This window comes from Excalfactoria chinensis, chromosome 5 (genome assembly GCF_039878825.1).
Source record: "Excalfactoria chinensis isolate bCotChi1 chromosome 5, bCotChi1.hap2, whole genome shotgun sequence".
In the NCBI taxonomy this organism is placed as follows: domain Eukaryota; kingdom Metazoa; phylum Chordata; class Aves; order Galliformes; family Phasianidae; genus Excalfactoria; species Excalfactoria chinensis.
Window position 1 is genome coordinate 16,151,842 of NC_092829.1, and position 21,432 is coordinate 16,173,273.

The 21,432-nt window shown below is 39.3% G+C and overlaps 1 protein-coding gene and 1 long non-coding RNA gene across 4 annotated transcripts in view; both read left to right on the forward strand.

The window, feature by feature from the left end:
- KCNK10 (potassium two pore domain channel subfamily K member 10) overlaps window positions 1-10,898 on the forward strand; it is a 54,255-nt gene extending 43,357 nt beyond the window's left edge. For 2 of the 3 annotated variants that reach the window (XM_072338310.1, XM_072338309.1), the window contains exons 7-8: window positions 1,316-1,458; window positions 3,436-10,898. In XM_072338310.1, the coding sequence (XP_072194411.1) occupies window positions 1,316-1,458; window positions 3,436-4,059 (767 nt within the window). In that variant the 3' untranslated portion in view covers window positions 4,060-10,898. The remainder of the gene's footprint in view (window positions 1-1,315; window positions 1,459-3,435) is intronic. The other variant, XR_011903759.1, reaches the window with a different exon arrangement.
- A 1,702-nt stretch (window positions 10,899-12,600) lies between these two features.
- On the forward strand, window positions 12,601-18,140 carry LOC140253004 (uncharacterized). Its single transcript, XR_011903760.1, has 3 exons — window positions 12,601-12,664; window positions 16,883-16,928; window positions 18,012-18,140. It is a non-coding gene; the product is annotated as an uncharacterized lncRNA (long non-coding RNA).
- Window positions 18,141-21,432: the final 3,292 nt, after the last annotated feature.

Here is a 21,432-nt window from a genome sequence, read left to right on the forward strand (position 1 = left end):
CATCAGTGAAGCTACACTAAAAAATGTCTCAGTTCTTGCCAGACTGGGAAAGTTTCTGTTCTACTGTTGGAAATACAATTATGGATGTAGACTGAAAAAAAAAACAAAAAAAAAACCCAGCATATTTTATAGGCTGAAAAAAGTGGTCTCATATTTTCTCAGTTGGCTCGTTACTCTGTAAGACAGACCCAGACAATCTGCTCCATAACAAGCTTCTGCAGGGATGTGTGTGATCAGAATAGCCTCATTGTACCATAGCAACAGCAGCCCCCATCTACCACTGTTTTACACTCTTGAAGACTAGAAAAAGAGAGTGATTCATATAGCGTATGAGAGAGCAACATCCAAAACAATATTTGGGTACTTGCCAATACTCAAATGTCTGAGTTTTCTTGGAAATGTTCAGCTGCTTTACACACACTCATGCTCAATCTGGATAAAATTAAAATACTTACAGAACTGTAATCTGAAATGGTTGCAAAATGCTCAGGTGGAAACTCTGAACTGTATTGTTGAGGCATTTTACAAGAGGAAAATCCTAAAGGCTTTTCAGTGTCAAAAGGAGATAAAAGTTGGTGTCTGGCTCCCCTCTAACCAAGAAGATCTTCTCTAGGAAAAACTGCTTGAGCAATGTGGTTGGACTGGATGACCTCTGGAGGTCCCTTCCATCCTCAACTGTTCTGTGATATTTGTTGCTTCATTTGATATATATCTCCTCTAAAGTCACTGGCCAGAGAATTCATCCCTGTAACTTACATCCAAGCAGACAGCATATCCTTATTATCAGAGCTGATACAGCATCAACTTCCTGTCAAATATCCTCATTTGGTAGAGAAAGTTACTCTCCTGTCTCCTACACGGAGATCTTTGAATCCTTTACTTAAAACCAAAGAATCTGGAATATATCATTTGAGAGGGTGGAACTGTGAGGTTTCCAAACTACCAGGCTGCAGGCAGTTCAGAATAGGGAAGACAAATTGTAATAAATTTTTTCTTGAGAATGTGTTTGTGCTGTTGCATGTATTATCAAAGAAGGAGTTTCAGACTTGCTTCTGAATTGTCTCGGTAATATAAGGAAAAAAGTTTACTAGGTGCTCTGGCAGATCATGTAGCAGTAGAGCAATATGTAATTTCCTAGTCTTAAATTAAAAACAGACTGTTCCTCCCACCTGACAGATCTCTCATGTTTTATTAGAAGTACAGCGGTGTTGGCAAGGATGAAGAAATATTTTCAGGAATTTATCAGAATTGCAGAAATTTTGCTGTCAGTTTCGGCATCATATGTTTCCTAAAGAGAAGTTTATGCTTATTTCAGGAGGAAATGCTGACATCCATTATCGGGAGTGGTATAAACCTTTAGTGTGGTTCTGGATCCTTGTTGGCCTTGCCTATTTTGCTGCTGTTTTGAGTATGATTGGAGACTGGTTAAGGGTCCTGTCCAAGAAGACAAAAGAAGAGGTATGAGTAATGTCTCAGTGATTTGTCCTTTTGTAAGAGACTTCTAAGTGCCTGATTCCTAGTTGTCTAAAGGATATTCCTCTGCTTGACTTATGCTCAGTACTGCCTCCACTGACAGCCTTTCGTGTCCTCTTTGCTCTGATCTTTTAGCTCCTTCACAAAGTGTTGAAAAAAAGCAACTGAACAAACCTAGGTTGTTACACCTCTGTCAGCACTACTGTACACAGAACACACCAGCAGGCCTGCATTTATGAAAAAGAGAGGCCAGCCTTCACTCTGAAACAAGTTACAATACTGTGATAAAAATGTCAAGTGTTCTCTCTCTAAAATTAGAGGTGCATGGATTTTTAAGACACTAGCAGGCTTTGTTAATTATTAAACAATAACTTGCTTTTAATTCAGGCTCTATACTGATTTTTTCCACCCTTCCCTATGTCATGGAATATGGTTCTGAATAAAGGTTTGGATTTAGGTCCCTTATTGAGTACTGCATTATTAAAAATTAAGACATTGAGTAGTCAGCATCAGGGAAAATGTGTCTCATTTCACTCTGATCATGTCCTCCATGATCCAAAGACAATATTGCTAATGCTCAGAATAAGAGCGGAAGACGAAAGGTAATTACCATACCTCCTAATCTGAAGCCTGCTGACAGAGGGTTAATACAATTTCAATTTTTAATGCATTGTCTTCCTGTATTCCTAGCAAAGCTAACCTGGCAGAGTTAACCAAAGAGCAAGAATAACCAAAATTTGGCAGAGGTAATGTTATTTATCATTTATGAAGGCAGTTGTGCCGCCTGAGACTCAATGTTTCCTCATGAATAAAAAGGCTTCAAAAAGAGCTGTCAGGCTGATGAGCAGCAAGAGAGCTGCAGTGCTTGGCTCTGGCACCCACAGGTGGAAGCTTCAGCTCTCAGGGTGGATGTGAGATACGTGCTACCACAGTCAATCCAATTCTAAGTGGTGACCATTTCATCTGGCTTGAGGAACCAAAGATAATAAATACTCTGTAGACTACTGAATGGAGAAACTGAGTTTAGGCCACAGCACTCTTTCTCTTGGCAGCTGCAGATATTGTGCTTCTGAAATTGTTCTTCTTTAGCCAAACTTTAGAAAAAGCCTGTATTGTTTATCTTTTTGTTTTCTTCCCCTTTTCAGTAGAAGTACTTGTTTAATATATATCAGTGCTTTATTCTTAGTCATTACTGTGCTAAGCAGTGAAACAGAACAGAGCTGTGAGACACTTAAGGACATTCTGATGGTTCCCACACAAAACACTGATGTGTTTTGAAAATTTCTTCATGAATCAGCATGCTTACTGATGGCTTAGGGGGTGGTAGTATTTGAACAGTTATATAATGTATACCTCTGTTAGAGACAGCCAGAAATGTCCAATATAAATTACTCTAGAATGGATGTATCAGCAGGCTTTTGAAGTATTTGGAGCTATCCAGTCTCAACATTATTTGCTTTGTGGCACTGAACAGAACACCAAACAATGGGACTGAACCACGAGCAATATGGGAAAGTACATTACTATACTGCTATACTGGGTGCTGTAATGTTCTAAGGGATATTAGTGTAACTATATGTGAGTAATTCTGCCTCCTCCTGACCATCTACTGCTGACATTATAAGTCAGGAATTTTGTTCTTAACCAGGGAGGGATTAGCATGAAGAACTCTCCCCAAGCAACACAGCTATTAAATGTGCAGGATAGCAAACTATGAAACTGGCAGCCCAGTAATATGCTGCATATGCCATTTACTAGTCACTGGTTGGTAATTTTAGAGCCTGTCTGAGTATAATCACTGTGCTAATGAAAATTGGGCCCAGATGTATGCTTTGGAGTTGAGACTGGTCTCTGTTTCTATGCCTGACAAAAAATGTTCTTGTGCTACTGCTCAATAGGAATGAATGTCACTTCGTTTTATTGTTTTTGTTTTGTTTTTATTCTTTCCTTGTTGTTGTGAAGGTTGGAGAAATAAAAGCCCATGCAGCTGAGTGGAAAGCAAACGTGACAGCTGAGTTCAGGGAGACACGGCGTCGGCTCAGTGTGGAGATCCACGACAAACTTCAGAGGGCAGCCACCATCCGAAGCATGGAGCGCCGACGCCTGGGCTTGGACCAGCGAGCCCACTCCTTGGACATGCTCTCTCCAGAGAAGCGCTCAGTCTTTACTGCCTTGGAAACAGGACGCTTCAAGGCCTCATCTCAGGAAAGCATCAACAACAGGCCTAACAACCTACGCCTTAAAGGGTCCGATCAACTCCACAAGCATGGGCAAGGGGCATCTGAGGACAACATCATTAACAAATTTGGATCATCTGCTAAGATGACCAAAAGGAAAAACAAAGACCTCAAAAAGACCATCCCTGAGGATGTGCGTAAAATTTACGAGACCTTCCGAAACTACTCCTTGGATGAAGAAAAAAAGGAAGAAGAGACTGAGAAGATGTGTAATTCTGAGAACTCTTCTAGCACTACGGTTCTGACCAACTGCATCCAGCAGCAGTTGGACCTGGAGAATGGAGTGATCCCCACTGAAACCAAAGAAAGGGAACATGAAAACAAAGCATTACTTGAAGACAGAAATTAAATGTAAAATATGCTTGACTTGAATTAACAATGTTAGTGTTTTTATATACATATATATATTGAGACACGTGCCTTATACAGACTCCTTATTCAGTCTGAATTATATAGCATCGAAGAATATTTCACTGTGCCATAAAGACTCAAGCTTGCTCTGCCAAAACAAATCAGGAACACAGCACTGAAGAATGGCAACAGAAAGCTACGCACATGGAAATTTCAGCCTGTATTAGATTACCAGGGCAAGACACAAAGGAAGAGACTGAACTATGGCAAAGCCACCAGAGTGCTACGACCATGGCATAATATTAGACAAAGGGTAGCTATGTAAGAAGAGCTTTTGAAAGGGATGAAAAGGAGCGTATCCTTGTAATGGAGTATGTATTCATTAAGCCTTTCCCTGGTGACTAAGAAGAGGAGAAATGATTGGAGCAAACTAGAAACTTTCAGTAAGGCTTAGTTTACGTTTTGGCACGTGATCCAAGCTAGATTTTTTTTTTCCATTTTTGAACCAGATGCATTATCTTTCTAAACTCCAAAAGAATGTCAATGGACGCGGCCACCAGCTGGATGCTGGTTTGAAAAATCAACACGGACATATTTAAGGGTCAGATTACTTTTTTTCATTAAAAGAGGAAAAACAAAGAAACAAAACAAACAACTCTGTGGGTATTTATCTTAACCAGTGATGCAGTGACTTAAAAAAAAAAAAAAGGAAAAGGAAAGAAAAGAAACAAATGGATCTTTTTCTGCTATAGGAAGTATTCAGTGTAAACTCACAGCACGAAAGTGTATATGAAGAAATTGCAACATCTAGACCTATGTTGTTTAAAAGAAGAGAAATATTAATTTAATGGTATTTGGCTAGGTGTATAAAACAGTGAGCCACTTGCTTTTTTTAAAAAGGAATTTCTCTTTCACACTTTCTACCACTGAAATAAACTTCAATTTTAATGCTGTAAGACTATGAAGACAGAAGGAAAGCTAAAGCTTTTGCATGTCAGCAAACTGCTGTTCTCTGTAGCTGAATCTGAATTTTTAAAAATAGACATAAGAGCGTATACATTATTCAGATGAGGGCCAGGAAAAATGTAGAATCTCAGGGCTCTATGCCCCCTTTGCTAGGTTTGAATTTAGACTTGAGCTGCAGGCATAATCTCAAAAAAAATAAAAAGAAAAAAAGAAAAAAGAAAATAAAAAAAAAAAAAAAGAAAAAGAAAAGAAGAAATTTAGGAATATAAGTTGAGAAAAATATGGTGGTAATCTTTTAAGTGCTTAGAGCTTTAAGTGCCATTAATGCTGTCATATTTTGTATCTTTTTAAACAAGTATTTTGAATTATTTGTTTTATTTCCTTTCAGGTATGATTTTGTTTGACATTTGCTATCTCTTTTCTTGATGAATTGAAACACAAGCACTCTGCATTCCTAAGCAAAACTGAAACGTAACCAAACTGTGGGCATTTAAATATATATATATATCATTTTTGCTGTCTGGACATATCTGAGAAACACAAATGTCCCTAGACTTCATAGTAATTATTCAAACAAAAGGCTGCTAAATAACTGGTAGGAATTACCAAAAAAAACCACTTAATATTGGTAGTCTTAGCCTGTGGGCTACTGTGCTTGCCACTACAGATAGATGATTTTGCATGGTGGAAATGAAATACATGATTACACCAGCAGTGCTTCCCCTGAGCCTTCTCCAAGTCCTAAATAGTCCTGCAATTTAAGCTGTAGGCTTATAGGTATAAGGGTAAGCATTCTTAGTCACACATACCACCACTGGCAGGTCACACAGACACTGGATTTTGGAACTGCATGCCCATATCTGAATAGACAAAATGCATGCTCCATTTTCTGTGGTAGTTCCTGGAGTTCTGTGCATAATGAAACACCCCAAAATCCAACTGGCCACCTGAATATGATCGCCATAGCTGTGAATAGAAGCATGGCAATGTAAATGCAAATTCTGAGTATGCGTATTTGTTTATGATTGGCTTTTCACCATTTGCAGGAGTGAGCCAAGTATCACAAGTGCAGGGGAGGAAAGAAGTTCTTAGTATGTTCTATCTGCTGTTTCACTTCACTTGAACTATCGTCTTTGTAATTCCATTATCTGCCCGAAAAATAAGGATAAAAAAACAATGTTTGAAAATTTTCAGGTCACTTGGAATTGCTTTAACTCAATAAGGTTCAACAGAAATTTCATTCTGCTTGGGTTGCTGATTAATTTCTTAGGGTGTAGAGCTGCATTCTGCCTTCAGCTTGCTTGAGGCAGGACAGTAAGCCTGGTTTGCTGGGAAGTTTCAGTTGTCTCCACTGCTGCCCTTGCTGCTGGAGGCTTTGATGCCACATGGCATTATGCTCTGCTGCACTGTGACATGGATGGCAGCTCATGGCCACCATTGCATCCTGTCCTCCTCAAGCTGCAACAGGGCCAAGCAGGAAGCAGGTCTGTCCAGGGTGTGAACCCTCTGGGCTTACTGGCACACCTGAGTGAAATAGGGTCTCCAGGACCACACACAAGCAAATCCAATCATTAACCCAGCACTGCCAATTGTACCACTGAACCATATGAACCATATCTACAAGTCTTTTAAATACCTCCAGGGAGGGTGGCTCAGCTATTCCTTTAGGCAGCCTGTTTTAATACTTTGCAACCCTTTCAGTGAATTTTTTTTTTTTTTTTTTTTCCTGATATTCAATCTAAACTTCCCCTGGCATGAGTTGAGGTCATTTCCTCTTATCCTGTCACTTGTCTGGGAGAACAGACCGATATCCACCACAATACAACCTCCTTTCAGGGAGTTGTAGAGATCTATAAGGTCTTCCCTGAGCCTCATCCAGACCAAATAATCACAGTTCCCTCAGCTACTCCTCAGAAGACTCATACTCCAGACCCCTCACTATCTTCCCTGTCCTTCTTTGGAAACACTCCAGGACCTCGATGTCTTTCTGGTAGTAAGGGGTTCAAAGGTGAACACAGAATTTGAGGTGCAGCCTCTCAATTGCCAAGCACATGGAGACGATCACTTCACTGTTCCTGCTGGCAGCGCTATTTCTGATACAAGCTGGGATGCCACTGGCCTTGGCCACCCGAGAGCACTGCTGAATCATGTTCAGCCAGCTGTTGACCATTAGCCCTAGGTCCTTTCCTGCCAGGTTACATTGTACTGCACTTCACTCACCACTTCACTAAGGAGGATCAGGCACATAGGAGCAACTCATCTGAACCAGAAAGCCTACATACAGATACATGCAGATTTTGCTAACAGTTTTCCTTGGCTGTCAAATGCCTAAAACAACATTGTGCATGCAGTTTTATTTGTTCCTCAACTATCTATGCTCACAAGAAATGCTTTCCTTCAATGGAGAAGTCCTGCACAGATGCACAGACAACTAAGAATAGGTAAGGATATATGAGATGCATTTCTTCTATGTGAAAAATAAAGCTTAGTCATAGCCAGTGGGTTTTGCAAGTAATGCAAAAGTTGTCATCTGATAGAACTTGTCTGTGTGAATAGGGAGTTAGAGTGCAAATCACAGAAAGCACACCAGCATGGACAAAGAGGCTGAGGAACCAGTGTTCAGTGGTCAAATTCAGAAGTGATTTCTCTGATGAGATAATGTGCATATTTTTCATCTCTAAATTTTCCGCGTTGTCTGTCCTGTCCAGATTCTAGCTGATGGTACCTGTGGCTCACTTGAGTTTCTGCCTGGCTATGATATGCATAAGTCTCTGACTGTGTCTTCAGCAACTTCTAGTTTGAGATGTGATTGTTTCAGGGACAAAGGGTGATGCTAAATAAACTCCTAGCAAGATATGAAAGAGAGCAGTGGATGACCTTTTACATGAAAGTAAAATACTCTCATCCCTTTTTCTGTGTCTGTGAAACATGCTGAGAAAGCTTTCTACCTACTATTGGACTAAATATTTTCTCCCATATGATTGCTTGTTAGATGCCTCAAGTGTACATCCATTAACAATGTTGGAAGTGCAAAAGGTGTATTGTATAGGGGGGCAGACAAATGTTTGAAAACTAAAATGATATTCTAATGTCTTAAATTGCTTCTCCCCTTGCAAAGGCCATGTCTTGGTTTTAATTGTATATAGCAGCTTGGGAGAAAGTCTCATTTCAAACATCAGGTGTTTCTGTGGTTAAATTTCTCATCCTTTTGCATTTAATAATGCTTAGGAAAAGGTCTAATATTACTTCTAATGAGGCTGATCTGCCATTATTGCAAGTTTAGCATAAGTCTGAACCATGTCTAAATCTTTTTGCTCTTAACTACAACCTTTCACAGCAGCCTAAAAATAAAATCAAGCAAAAGGGCGATGTATTGATTTAAACTGTCAGATCCTGCACTGAGCACAACGTGACTTGACGTGGGAACTAGGACCTGAAAGAACAAAGGAAACATGGATTTTGTGTAGCTGTAGCCCTCACACATAGAGGAGGACTTACCTGTCTGTTTTCCTACAGCTTTCAGCTCTGCAATCCTGTTCTCTTCTATCTTGTGTGAAAGAATTCTGGCATGCTCCTTTGGGGATCCTCTTGAACCACCACTGAACTTGTGCAGATTTTGCATGAGTAGTTACGGAAAGGTTTATAACTTCATCCATGTGGCAGTCTATGAATTTCATCATCCTTTCACAAAGAGTATTATTTCTAATAAGCATGTTATTAGAAATAATAGTATATTAAAAAAACAGTTATTTATATTAATGAAATCTGATTTTGGTTGTTGCTGTGAAATTATAAATCATCTGAGCTTTTGCTGCCTGGTTTTATGATGTCTCTAGTAGAAGTCTGCTTCTTCCAATGCCAATAATGGGCTATGCCAGAGTCTTTCTGCAAAATTCTTCACAGTCCACAATGAACAAAACAATGTCTGTGAGTACAGGATGTTAAAAATCCTGTATTTAAGAAACCTCTTTTTTTCCTGAAGAATTTGTGTTTATGCTGTATATGGGCTGTTTGTTTGCCAGCTTTGGTTTCTCAGGGGCTTACTTATGTTGTCAGGCAACATGACGTCTGCTAGTCTCACTTTTCCCATCATCCACTGAAAATAAATAAGAGGCAAAGACTGAGCTTTATTTTATACTGCATATTAAACTAGAACAAGAAGTCTTCTACTAAACAGATGTGAATTAAAAGGGTGACTGGGATGTGTTTCAGTCCTTTCTATACATCTGTATGTTCTAAACTATGCTTTGTCTAATCTAAGGCCAAAATCTGCTCCGATCAAAGTCAGCGCAGTAAAGCAGAGCTAGTGTGTTATTTTTAAGCATTTATTGTGAAGATTTGCTCTTTTATCTCTAAAGTGCCACTCAGACTTACTGAGATGGCATTGTATCAATACTAAATACAAATAAGCCTAGCTTCAGAGATGCTTCCCTAGGCAATTATGTATCAATGAAAAAACAAATGCCAATCAATGCAAATCTGTGGAACTCAAATAGAGATTTGTAGATCAACATATGCAACTAGTTTCTTGAGATATCACAGAAATGCAGATTTGGAAGTTGCTTTGGGTAGTCTAATTCCTCCCAGGGTCTCCATCTTCTTTCCTACCAGTAGCAGTTACTCTCTTTAATAACACTGATGATCGGGAATGAAATATTTTCTTCCTGCCAACACAACTGAAGTACATAATGATGTTAGACCACGTTGATTCATGCTGCTGAAATCAAACACTAAGAGAAAGTAGTTGCAAAAGGTAATTTGAGATTGTGTTAATGAAGCCAACACATACTCCAGGTGCTGGGTCATGCTGGGTTGAATATGTCAGTCTAAAGGCAGGTCTTGTCCACAGTGCTGGTGAGTACCAAGGAACTGGTTGAAAAAAGACCCCATAAAATCATGTGCTCATGCCTGTCCTTCACATGACACATATGTTCTGATCTTGCACACACATTTAGCAGTGATGCCTCCCATTCCATATAGGTAGATGTGGCTTCTTGTGCTCCCTTACATCTGCATGCAAGTCACATCACACCCTCCATTAGGAAATACCAGTTCTGCTTTTGGGGAAAGGAGACATATCCCTAGCAGGTGCTCCTTTGAGGCAAATAGGATATGCTTTTTTTGGCTGAAACTCCATGAGAGCAAATTACAGACAAGTAATATGTGGCACGTAAGATAGTATATTAGTCTCCCAAATATATTCCACCCACACACTCTTTCTCCTTGTGAGAGCTGGATGTTTAAAAAGTAAATCTCACAGTGTCAGTTGTGAGATGTAAACCAAACAGACCAGCCTTCATCCTACCATTAAGCAGTTTCCCAGATCCAGGAGTCATGTAGGAGATATTATTAGAAAAAAAGCAGGATTTGTGTCTGGATCGCAGCTTTGTAACAATTTGGATTTGTTCAGGCCAGTGTTAGAAAGTAGTTTTAGACTTATTTTTTTTTCCAAGCTCTAATAGAATTTGATCTGAATCTTGTAGACCGATCTGAGAAACCATGATCAGTCCTTTTCAGCCCTACATTTGGAAAAAAGAAGAAGAAAACCTTTCCTAAAATTTGGGGAACCATTGTGGTGGGATGCTGATGTATTTTTTTTCCTGATCAATTTCAAATTGTAGTATAAGCAACTGGTTAATCTTCCTGCAAAGATGTTCTGTCTACTCTTTTGTCTCTGTCCCTCTTTCTCTCTGTAAGATTTTATGGTGCTTTAGGAAGGCATTTTCAGAAAAGGGACAATTTCATAAATGTCATTACCAGGGTACAGAGCAGAATGTGCTTGTACCATCTTGATAAGTTTTGCTGCTATTGTCTTTATTCTATGATGTAATGTTTTTCAAAGATTAAAAAATTGCCACAAAGACCTTCTGGATGATGAAAAAACTTTTCCTGTTGTTGTTTTGTGTTTTTATTTTTCTCCTTTTTCCCTATCATCCAGCAAAAGCAGAGGAGCTGTAATTAATCTTATCTTCTGTGTATCACTCGAAAACAGAGAACTGCAGGTAGCCTCACCATTGCCTGACCTCTGCGTGTTTCTGTACCTGGAAACCAGGCAGTAGGAAGGCAAGAAGCAGAGCTACGAAGGGGCTCTGTCTCCCTTTCCTACTCTCCATTGAAAGAAAATATTTGCCAAGATGTCTGGAGGAATTCCCTAATGCAAAAAGGAGGAGGGAGGGAGGAACTGAAGCCTTTTGACCTTGGGAATTACAGACAAGGTTGGGGTTGTCTTTTATAGTGAAATCTTACATCTATTTGTAGCTTTTTTGGTGTCTTCCTGTTGACACCAGACGTCTGTCTGAGGCCTCAGTTTTTCCTATGTCCTTGTTGTTCTTCCATCCACCTAGAAATCTGCAGCAGAGGCAGTTTCCCCAACAGGTATAATTTACACAAACAGATGGCACAGTGGGTCCACTGTCAGTTAACAAGGGTGACAAAAGCTTCCTGCAAGTATGACTGGTACTTCTCTACAAAGAATATAGAGGCCCCTCAGGCTGAGCCTTCCTTTGACTTAATGCCCGTGTTTTTTTCTGTGGTTAATATACTTGCACTACACAGATCCTACTGGTTCACGCTATTTGTTCGTTTATCGTGTAAGACAAGTCATATTTCTCCAAAACCCACCCTCCATTTCCAAATTATTTATTCTTTTATGAGCACACCTGTTAACTTGAACTACTTTGGCTATTTCTCATCACTCTTGCAGAAGTGGATATCTGTGGTTTCTAATTTATGTACATTCTCATGTTGCCTGCTCACCTGATTTCCAGGGCATGACTTCTGCTTCAGCTGTTTGCTCCGACTCTGTAAGTTGTTGCCTTGGGTACACAGAAGGTCTTTTGATCAGCAAGCTGATCTATCAGTTCAGCTGACCTACTAATTACTCCTAGAGGTGGCTGGGAACGACAATGAGAAAAAAACACAATAGAATGGTTTTGCTACAAGTTGTGAAACACTTCTTTTTCCACTCCAAAATCTGGATGCAGAATACAAAGAATGACACAAATATTCTTGCTGAACCATGATTTCCTCAGTACAGTCCAGTGTTTTGCATGTCAGCTATTTTTGTAATGAATCATTACCTTGTGGCAAAAAGATTAAAGATTTATTAATTTAGGCCTAGCATAATAAAACTGAATAGTGCACAATGCAGGATCCCACATAGATCAGGCAGCACATTTCCTGGGCTGGCAGGTGTCAAGATGCTTTCTAGCAAAGTTTTCACAGAGCCCTCTCCCATGTGGGATTGACTCTGAGTTGCTCCTTCCTCCCCCTCTAGCACAAGGTGCTGGTGTTTTTCTTGAGGATGCTCCCTTGATGGTGTCACAAGAGTCAACAAAAAAAGTAAAAAATCAAAAGTAGTCTGATTTTAAAGCAGAAATCTGAATGTCTTCTAATGCAGTTGTATGGTAACTGTTGAATCACAGCCTGAATCACTGATTGAGCACACATGTGGAAAGGACCCAGACAGCCCTGTGAGCACAGGTGAAGGCAGTTCATCTGTGTGAATGGAAGGGGTGGAGCCTGGCTGCACCACTCTTTGACATCATTTAAGGGCTGACTGCAACTGTAGAAAGGTTCCTGGTTGGAAATCATTCTCTTGTAGTATTTTCCTCATGACACTTCATCTTCAGAAACAGGTGAGTACTTTTTTTTTTTTTTTTTTTTTTTTTTTTTTTTTTTTTTGTAACATCACTCCATTCATGCTAGTTCCTTTATTATTGCTCTCCTGTATTTCCCTTTCGCTGTATTGACCTTTCTGACTGTAACAGCTGTCTGTTGACTTCCATGTTCAACCAAAACCAGAAAAACAACAACAAAAAACCAACTACCCAAGCCAAATGTCTTTCCTTAAGATGCTATCACCATGAATGCATCAAGACATTTCACGCTTTTACAGATAATACCAATGGAAATAGAGGAATGCACGCTGTGTTTATTTTCTTGTTAATCTTTTGGAGGTAATCCAGAAAGGAGAAGATTAGCTGCTATTAATCTCTAGTATCAATCCATGCAGAATTTCTGAGTAATTAAGCATAAAGAATGAGTGGGTTTTTTTTACAAGTGACATAAACGCTCTCTGAGTAACACCAAGATTTACAGCAAATAACAGCTGCGGAAAGATGCTTGTTTGCTGCACTATCATATTTACATTAAAGCATTCAATCTTACAGCTGTAGGAAACCTAAAGACACCAGTCTGTTCAGCTGTGTAGCCCAGACTTACTCCTGGAGCAGCCCTATCATGAGGGGGATGTGTGCTGTGCTGGGGAGCCAATTAATTTGTTTTATTTCTACTTCTCATTCTGAGGTAGTTCACTTTTATAAAAGAAATGTAGCTTGTCAGGTTGAAAAACAAAACAAAACCAAAACAACAACAACAAAAAGCAACAAATAAACTTACTGGATGCAATTGTCACACTTTTCCTCTGATCCTGTCCTGTAAAGCTGCCTGCTGAAGATAATGTACACCAGGCAGTGTGGTTCTGCTGTTTAAGGGAAAGGATATGACTGGATATTTTGTGGGACGATAAAGAGGAAGAACCCCCTGAATCCTGGAGTTTCTCAAAAGAAACTGGGAAATAAACATTTTAATCTCTGGCCCTATAAATACGAATTCCTATTTAGGTTGAAGATGTTTCATCTTTTACAGCTTAATGAGAGATATAAATGACTTACCAGGCTAAGTACTAATAAATTAGCCTTAGCCATACCCACCTTCAAGTAGTGTATGAAGCAACCTGATCTCATTAACTTATTGGCAGTTCCCAAGTAAGCCAATTTCCTTCAACAGTAAAATAGCTTTGGTCTTCACTTGTCAATTTCTCTTGTCTGTCATTGGTTTCCTATTCCTGCTCACCTGCTCCTCATTACTACTCCAAGCAAGGGGCCCATCTATAGTAAACTTAATGTCAGTTCCCTGCAAGATAGTTGCTAAGGTAATGTTTTGGTGTGTGTGAAGGATAAATATGAAGGCCAAGAGAACTGAGGTATTTTCTATAAATGCCATGATGACCATTTCATTCATGTTGCTGAGGCTTTGTTTTCTGAGCAACAACTGCCTCAAACGCTGCATGGATCTTCATAGGCTTATTTGTTATTAATGTATATTGTAAATTCCTAGCAAGCATTGAAATTATGGGAAAATCAGCTTGTTGAGATTTCCTTTAGGCACTGAAAGAAGACTTAAAGAAAAAGTATAAAGATATTGCATGTGCAGAACTATCTCTCAGTAAGAAGGATGCATGTGCTGGTATTTCTTAGTTATTCCAACCGTTTACTGGTTAGTTTATACCAAGAAATAGAAGCTCTGAAGGTGCTTATGGAAATGGAAAAGGAACTCAGATAGCCCTAGGAGCTTTGGAAAATAAAATAGCTTGTAGAGGGGAACTGCAGGCTCTTTGGAGATTTTCATGTCCATTAATGTGATCATTAATAACTTGTGTCACAATCAATATGTATCCTGAGAGCAGAAGATCAGAAAACATTTGTTGAAATGTCAGTCTCTTAAGCAGTAAACTCAGATATGTCAGTGTCCTTGGGCTAGGCAAAGATTTGAACATTTTATTGGCATTGAAATAGGTGGATGATAGAGCACTGCAAAGCTAATCATTAAATGAGAAATAGTGAAATGGACAGGAACATGTGGCGTTTCTTCTGTGTTTTTGGTATCTCTGTTCCATGTGGAGTCCATGTGTATTCACTTTGTTTCTGAGTCTTACCAGTTCATATTCATCATAACATCACTCCATTGTTATAATGGAGTAATAACTGGCAGTTACTAGGAATAAATTTACGGGGCCTAACTTTGCTAAATAAGATGATACATTTGTTTCTTAATCTTCATCCAATTTAGGAAAGGTTAATGGAAACAGATGAGATTAAGGAGTACCATGGTAGGATCCGACTTAAACATTCCTTTAGATGAAGCACTGGTTATGAAATTGTGTAAGACTGGCAAAGCATTCTAGAAAGCCTCAGTTGCTTGGATAAGAACAGGCTGGAAAAGAGATTAAATTTTGGTAAAACTAAAGCTCAGATTTATTGATCTTTGACTCCCAGGGTTTACCTCTGAACTCAAAGAAGTCATTTGGTGATCAAATCAAAATGATTTTTTTCTTTTCTCAGAGAAATAAAATGCAAAAAGCTCCCAATGAAACTCAGAGGAATCACTTCTTGTTTCTAATGAAAGATTTTTGGCTCACAAAGCGAAAAAGCACTGTGCCTTTCTTTCCTGTTTCAGGTAAAATAAGCCAATTCAATCGACTCTGGTTTTTCAACCAAATCAGAAATGAAAGTCAAAACTTAGCCAGCAGGAGGCACGTATGGTTCAGGAAAGAGACAGATGTTTCTTTCCTCTTGTACACCCAAGTTTCTCAGCAGCACTAAAGCCAGCTGTCATCAGTGTACATTTAACGTTGTCACTAGAAAGGACAAGCTAGTGTTTGGGAAACCTTGCCATTTCCCAACATGAGCTTAATGTAGTGATCCAACCTTCATCTGACCAGCCAGCACTAAGTTGAGAATGCATTAAATCTTAATGATTAAAATTATTTCTGTAGCGCTGGAAATTCTAACTGAATATTAACTTCATTTTTGGGCAGAGGAAGGATGTTTTCTTCCTTTAGGTACTTGTTTCAGCTTCACATTTAACAATATGTATTGTGTTTCAATAGTTATGGGAAGTACTGTTAAGACAGGAAAATGGGAAATGCAGGATAATTGTAGTGGTGTTAGTGGCATGATAATTAAGATATATTTACTTTTAAATATATTTATCTATTTATTTACTTATTTGAGTACAAAACTTCATTGCTAGCTCTCATGTGCCAGGGAGTAAGAATGAAATCACTGTTGCAGGTAGCTAGGAAATAGCATTACCCATGCTTTGAAGTATGGGAAATGAACCATCTGAGGTTACAAAGAAATCTGTACCAGTCAGGGTTTCAATTCTGATTCCTTACTGTATGCTCTAATAGCACACCAGTCTTTTGATTAAACCACAACTTTCTCCCTGACACAACATTCCATATAATAATCTGGTAGATTAAACTTTGATAGCATACCAAGCACTATTATTGTGTTGTATTGTTGTTTTTCTTTTAAGTTTGTTGTTTAATTTGTATTCAGGCACTCACAAAACTTGGTAATGTCAGAAATAAGGCTAAGGTCCACACAATTTTAACAGTTTTTTATGTCTGCTTTATGAGACAATTTTGATTATGTAATCACTTTTTTGTTTGGGGTTTCTGTCTTATTTTATATTCTCTGCTCTGTGTTCCTGGTTCCCTCAGCCATTTCTCATAGGACTTATGTTCTAGACCTTCCACCAACTTTGTTGCCTTTCTCTGGGCATGCACCAGCATCTCATCCCTGTCTTCCAGCTCAGGGTGCTGAATAGCCTGAGGATGACTGCTCTGACTATTTAAGACAGAAATTAGGAGGCACTGAGTACCTTTTCCTTCTTGTATTCTGTATAAACCTTGGCCTTGTTTACTATAAGCTGTCCCAGCCATACTTTGTAGACTGGTATTTTCTCATTAGATTCCTGATAACATTAATCACAAATGTATCTGGAATGATTTACAAGTAAGAACTGCTCTTCTGTAGAGCTACAGGGAAATGAGGCAATGAGATTCCTCCACTCTAACAGAGGGACAGTGTCTGTCCATCAATGCTATGGGTTACTCTAACTGCACTGGAGACTTGAGGTAATAGCTTATATTAATCATAAGGATCCAGCTCCAGAGGTGACTTCTCAGAAAGTGAGGGTGAAAGAGATTGTCCTTAAAATTTGTTTTAAAAAGAACTGTTTCTTTTTCCTTTCTTTTCTGTTTACTCCCTATGTTTTTCATTTAGCTGCATAACAAGATTTCTGCTGGATCCAGGTTCAGCCATTCTGCTTGTGAGTAGTTATCTTTCTCATCTTGGGAGAATGGCTGGGGTAGCAGGCTTTTCAATTATTTGGCAGTTGAGGGGCTCACACTCTCATTTCATAGAAATGCTACTTCCCTATACAGAAATAACTCAAAGTGCACATGAGTTAGAAAAGGGCATGTGGGGAAGTGTTACTGGAACTGTTTATGCTGTTAAACTGATGACTGCTTCCCTTGACAGTAAGAAGAGGGTGTTCACCTGAAGTCCCCTAATTCAGAATATCCGGAGTTAGAAGGGACCCACAAAGATCATTGAGTTCAATGCTTAGTTCCACAGAATTATTCAAAATTCAGTCCCTATGTCTGAGAGAATTGCCCAAATGCTTCTTGCATTTCAGCAGTCTCAATGCTTTAACCACTGTCCTGGGGAGCCTGGTCCATTGTCTAAACCTTTCAGCAAAGAACCTTTACCTTATGTCTAGCTTCACTGTCTCCTGATGCTACTCCATGCCATTCCCTCTGGTACAGTTGCTGTCACCAGAGAGCTGAGATCAGTGCTCCATGTGGAGCTGGAGGCCACCAGTAGGCTTCCTGTCAGCCTCCTCTGCTCTGGGCTGAACAAACCAAAAGACCTCAGCAGCTCCTCATACATCTTTGTAGCGCTCCTTTGGATGCTCCCTAATAGTTTTATGATTGAAGTACAAGGGCTGAGCAGTATCTGTAAGAGAGGTATCCTTTTGCCTTAATCACTTGAAAAACCCATTTCAATAGGTGGGTATAGTTGAGACTTACCTCCTTAGAGTGGATATCTCTTCTTAAAAGTGAAGAAAAGTAATTTCAGTATAGTCTTTTATAGCTTCTAATAGTAAGTTTTCTTCTGTTCCTTGAAGATCTGGGCATCTTTCATTTGGAAGAAAGAATAGTATCTATTCTGTATCCTGTGAAGGCATGAGTGTTCTCACAAAATTCAGAGGAAAAAAAAAAAAGCTTGAAGAATAATCCTTCATTCTATAACAGAAAGTAGTTTTAGGGTTAGGCAACAAAAATATTAGATAGTATAGCACTGCTCTTATTTGCCAAATCTATATTTGTACTGAAGTTCATTTTTCCAGGTTTCAAGAAAATCAGGAAAAAACTGCCTATGTGTGCCAGAGCAAGGGCAAGGAGAACATTAGTGTCTGAAGACAGCAATCCATCTGCAAGAAGGAAATGCAGCATAGCCAGTTTACACAAACTGCTGTGCTCTCACTCTTTAAAAACAGCAGTGCATTGCAAGTATTTCTCTTGGATGAAAGTGAACTTTCAGCAAAGTGTTGCAATATCCAGCCTATCAGTGCCCTAGCTATGTTGCGTAGAGTGTGATTTCTTTTGGGATTGGGAAGAAAAGTGGAACACGCATACATAAGGCCATGGAAGTCTCAAAGTGCTGCCTACATGCAGTTCAATTTAAATCCTTATGGGTATCTGAAATTTCATACACAGTTGCTAGTATGGTATTAATAGAATTAATGAAGCTTTGCTAGTTAATCAAAAGCCTGATGGAAAATACAGGGCAGCTTCCCAGTTGAAGTATTCAGGAAGTCATATGTTTTCACGTTTTTGGAATGACAGTCAGCATCTACACTAAGCCATGAAGATCAGTTTAAGGAATTTCATAGTTTATGCTCCTCTCCTCTCAAGCAAAACTTTATTTCTGACCATGCAATTAAAATGCAGCATGATTTTGTTTTTCCCAAAGTGTTTCCCAAGTGCTTACAGATTTCAAGTTACTCTTTGATCAAGGATGAAAATCAGGGCTCGGTGTTAGAAATGCCTCATGAATTCCCATCTGAGGATGGGATGTTCCACTGAACACTCACTTTTCCCAAAGTCCTGCCTCCGCTTATGATTTCTATCTTATCATGACCATCCCTTTGTGTCCCACAGAGGCTAGTAGAACTGATGAGGTAATGGAGAAGCCACAGAGTAGCTGGTCAGAGGGTACCCTTTGGAGACTCCTACTACATGAGTGTCCAGTTTCTTCAGGCTTTTTTTCTTTGACAGCGCTGCTTCTCCTTGTCAAGTGCAATACATTTTGCAGTACTTTTTTTTTTTTTTATTATTATTATATATTTATTTATTTATTTATTTTCCTACATCTTTGCATATATCAGACATTATCAGCACAGAGTGAGAGTTCTCTTTTCAACTTGTTCCATTTGGTGAACCTGATGCTAAGAAGCTGAGCAATTTATCGGTTTTGATATGCAGGGACTCTTCTGCTTGACTTCTCATGTACAGTTGTCTTGGCAAGTGGGAAAGAACATGCACTGCTGACAAGAGAGATGATTACAGCATGGGATAAGAAGTGCCCTCCTAAGTCTGTCAGGACAACCTCAGAGATGGGGAGGGGGCACATTAGCATGTTCTAACATCTTTTCTGTTGCTCTCCTACATTGAGCAAATACTTTTGGAACTTTCTGTCACTGCAGAAAGTGAGGATGCTTACACTGTCTTTTTAAACATATTTTAGATTTATCTAGGCAATACAGATCCTTCTAAGCACTTTAGAATGAAACACGTGGAACAAATTATCTTCTTATCAAGATGTGAGGTCCTGAGATACTGCTTAAAGACTATCTCCTGTACTCTTACATTGTAAATCCAAAAGGACACCATAAAACTTACATACCAACAAAAGTATATCATCCTGTTTCTTAGCTAATGATGGGGGCTTCATTTCAATATGGCAGTCTGTCACTGAGATCATTTTCCAGTGGCAACAAACAAAACAGGGCTGTGCATGTCCGGTGTCTTCAGCGTGTTCAAAGTGTCTTCAAGCTCGTTGCCATGATGGCACAATGAAACTATCTGTTTATGTATGCATCAAAGGAGAGCAAAGAATATTAACTTGCTTCAGTGAGCTTTGAGCAGAAAGAGAATAGATGATTGCTAAGGGTTTGGAGAACACTACATCATATAATATCTCATTCAGGAAATCTTCTGAATTATTGATTATGCTTTTCTTTTCCCTTTTTATTTAATTTTATGGGTTCCTTGCCATGTTTGCGTTAGCCAGACACAGTCTTCTGAAGTTATCTGCATTAAATTACAGATGGCTGCTAACTGTCACACTAGTTCAAAGCAGGATGCCTATTCTTTGCCCTCTCTTCTGAGATCATCAGCAGGCAGTGTAGAGTGATTAATGTGTATTCCTGCATGCTGTAGAGAGGTTGACAACAAAAACTCATTTTTATCATCCCCTAAGCAGGTATAAAGGCAACAAAGACCTTTGGTTAATGAGAGGAGCCAAATTCAAATATGTCATTAAGGTATTCACATCTGTCTCTCTCATTCAGACCCATGAGGCTTCCTATCTTCGCCTCTTCATAGGACTTCATACATTTTTACTGAAGATTAACTTCAAAAAGGTCTTGTGCTGTTTCATCCTGATGTGTACTGTATGTCACAGTGCTTGGCTGGTGCTGTCTGTCTGTCATGGGACCCAAAGTAGCCAGAAAATGAAGTCTGAAGGTAGCAAAAGCCAGAAGACAGGATAATCTTGCCTGTGTGGACATAGACTGGCAAGCCACCTGGGACCATCTGTCCTTTGTGGCAATGCTGTTGTATATGCTGGATGCTTTGTGATAAAGTGGTTCTGGGGAAACAAAAAAATGACATGCATGCCCTGCCTTCATTGCACAGTGCTGTACAAGTCTGGCTGGGACTCCTTCCGCTCCATAGCAGTAATCAGCTGAGGCTCTGAAGCATGAGATATTCCCCAGTGTGGAAGGAAGAAATACTTTCTTCTAAGCTCAGGGGACCCACCAGAAGGAGAGTCAGATTAAATCAGCTCTGCAGAAGCGTCAATGGCTTCTTGAGGTCTCAGTGTTCAGCTAGAAGAGTGAGTAATTCCTGATGAGCCTGCAGGTAATTCAAAGGACTGTTGGAAACCATACAGTGTGAGCTTTCAGTTACTAATTTTAATACATTTCAGTACTCATTGTACAATAAATACACTGCCAGCAGATGGCAGAAAAAAAGAATTTGCTATACAAGATGATACGATCTCTTTCACATTAATATGCCCTTGCACATCCTGGAATGGTTCTTGGCTTTATTGCCAGCCCTTGCTGAGAGTGGTGCTGGGTGTTCTCCTCTACCTCTTCCTGGCAGGGCAGCTCCTCACCTGCACTTCCCAATCCCAAGCTGTGTAATCATGGCTCCCACAGTGATGAAGGAGAAGATATCACTGAAAAGAACCTCTTTTTTTTTTTTTTTTTTTTTTTTTTTTTTTTTTAATATGAGAAAAACTGTAGCTGTTGTTTGCCCTAATCAGAAACACATGAAGAAATACAGTATTCTGTGGGCCTTAACTTTTAAAGTACTTACTTTCTTATATTGTAGCTTTTCTACTCCCCTTTTAACAGAGGAAAATCTCTAGACATTGCAATTCAGATTGTGGGGATTTTTATACACAAGCTTTTGATGTTACTTCGCATCATGATACACTTCTCCTAAAAGGTGGAGCTGGAAATTTTTTATTGCCTCCCC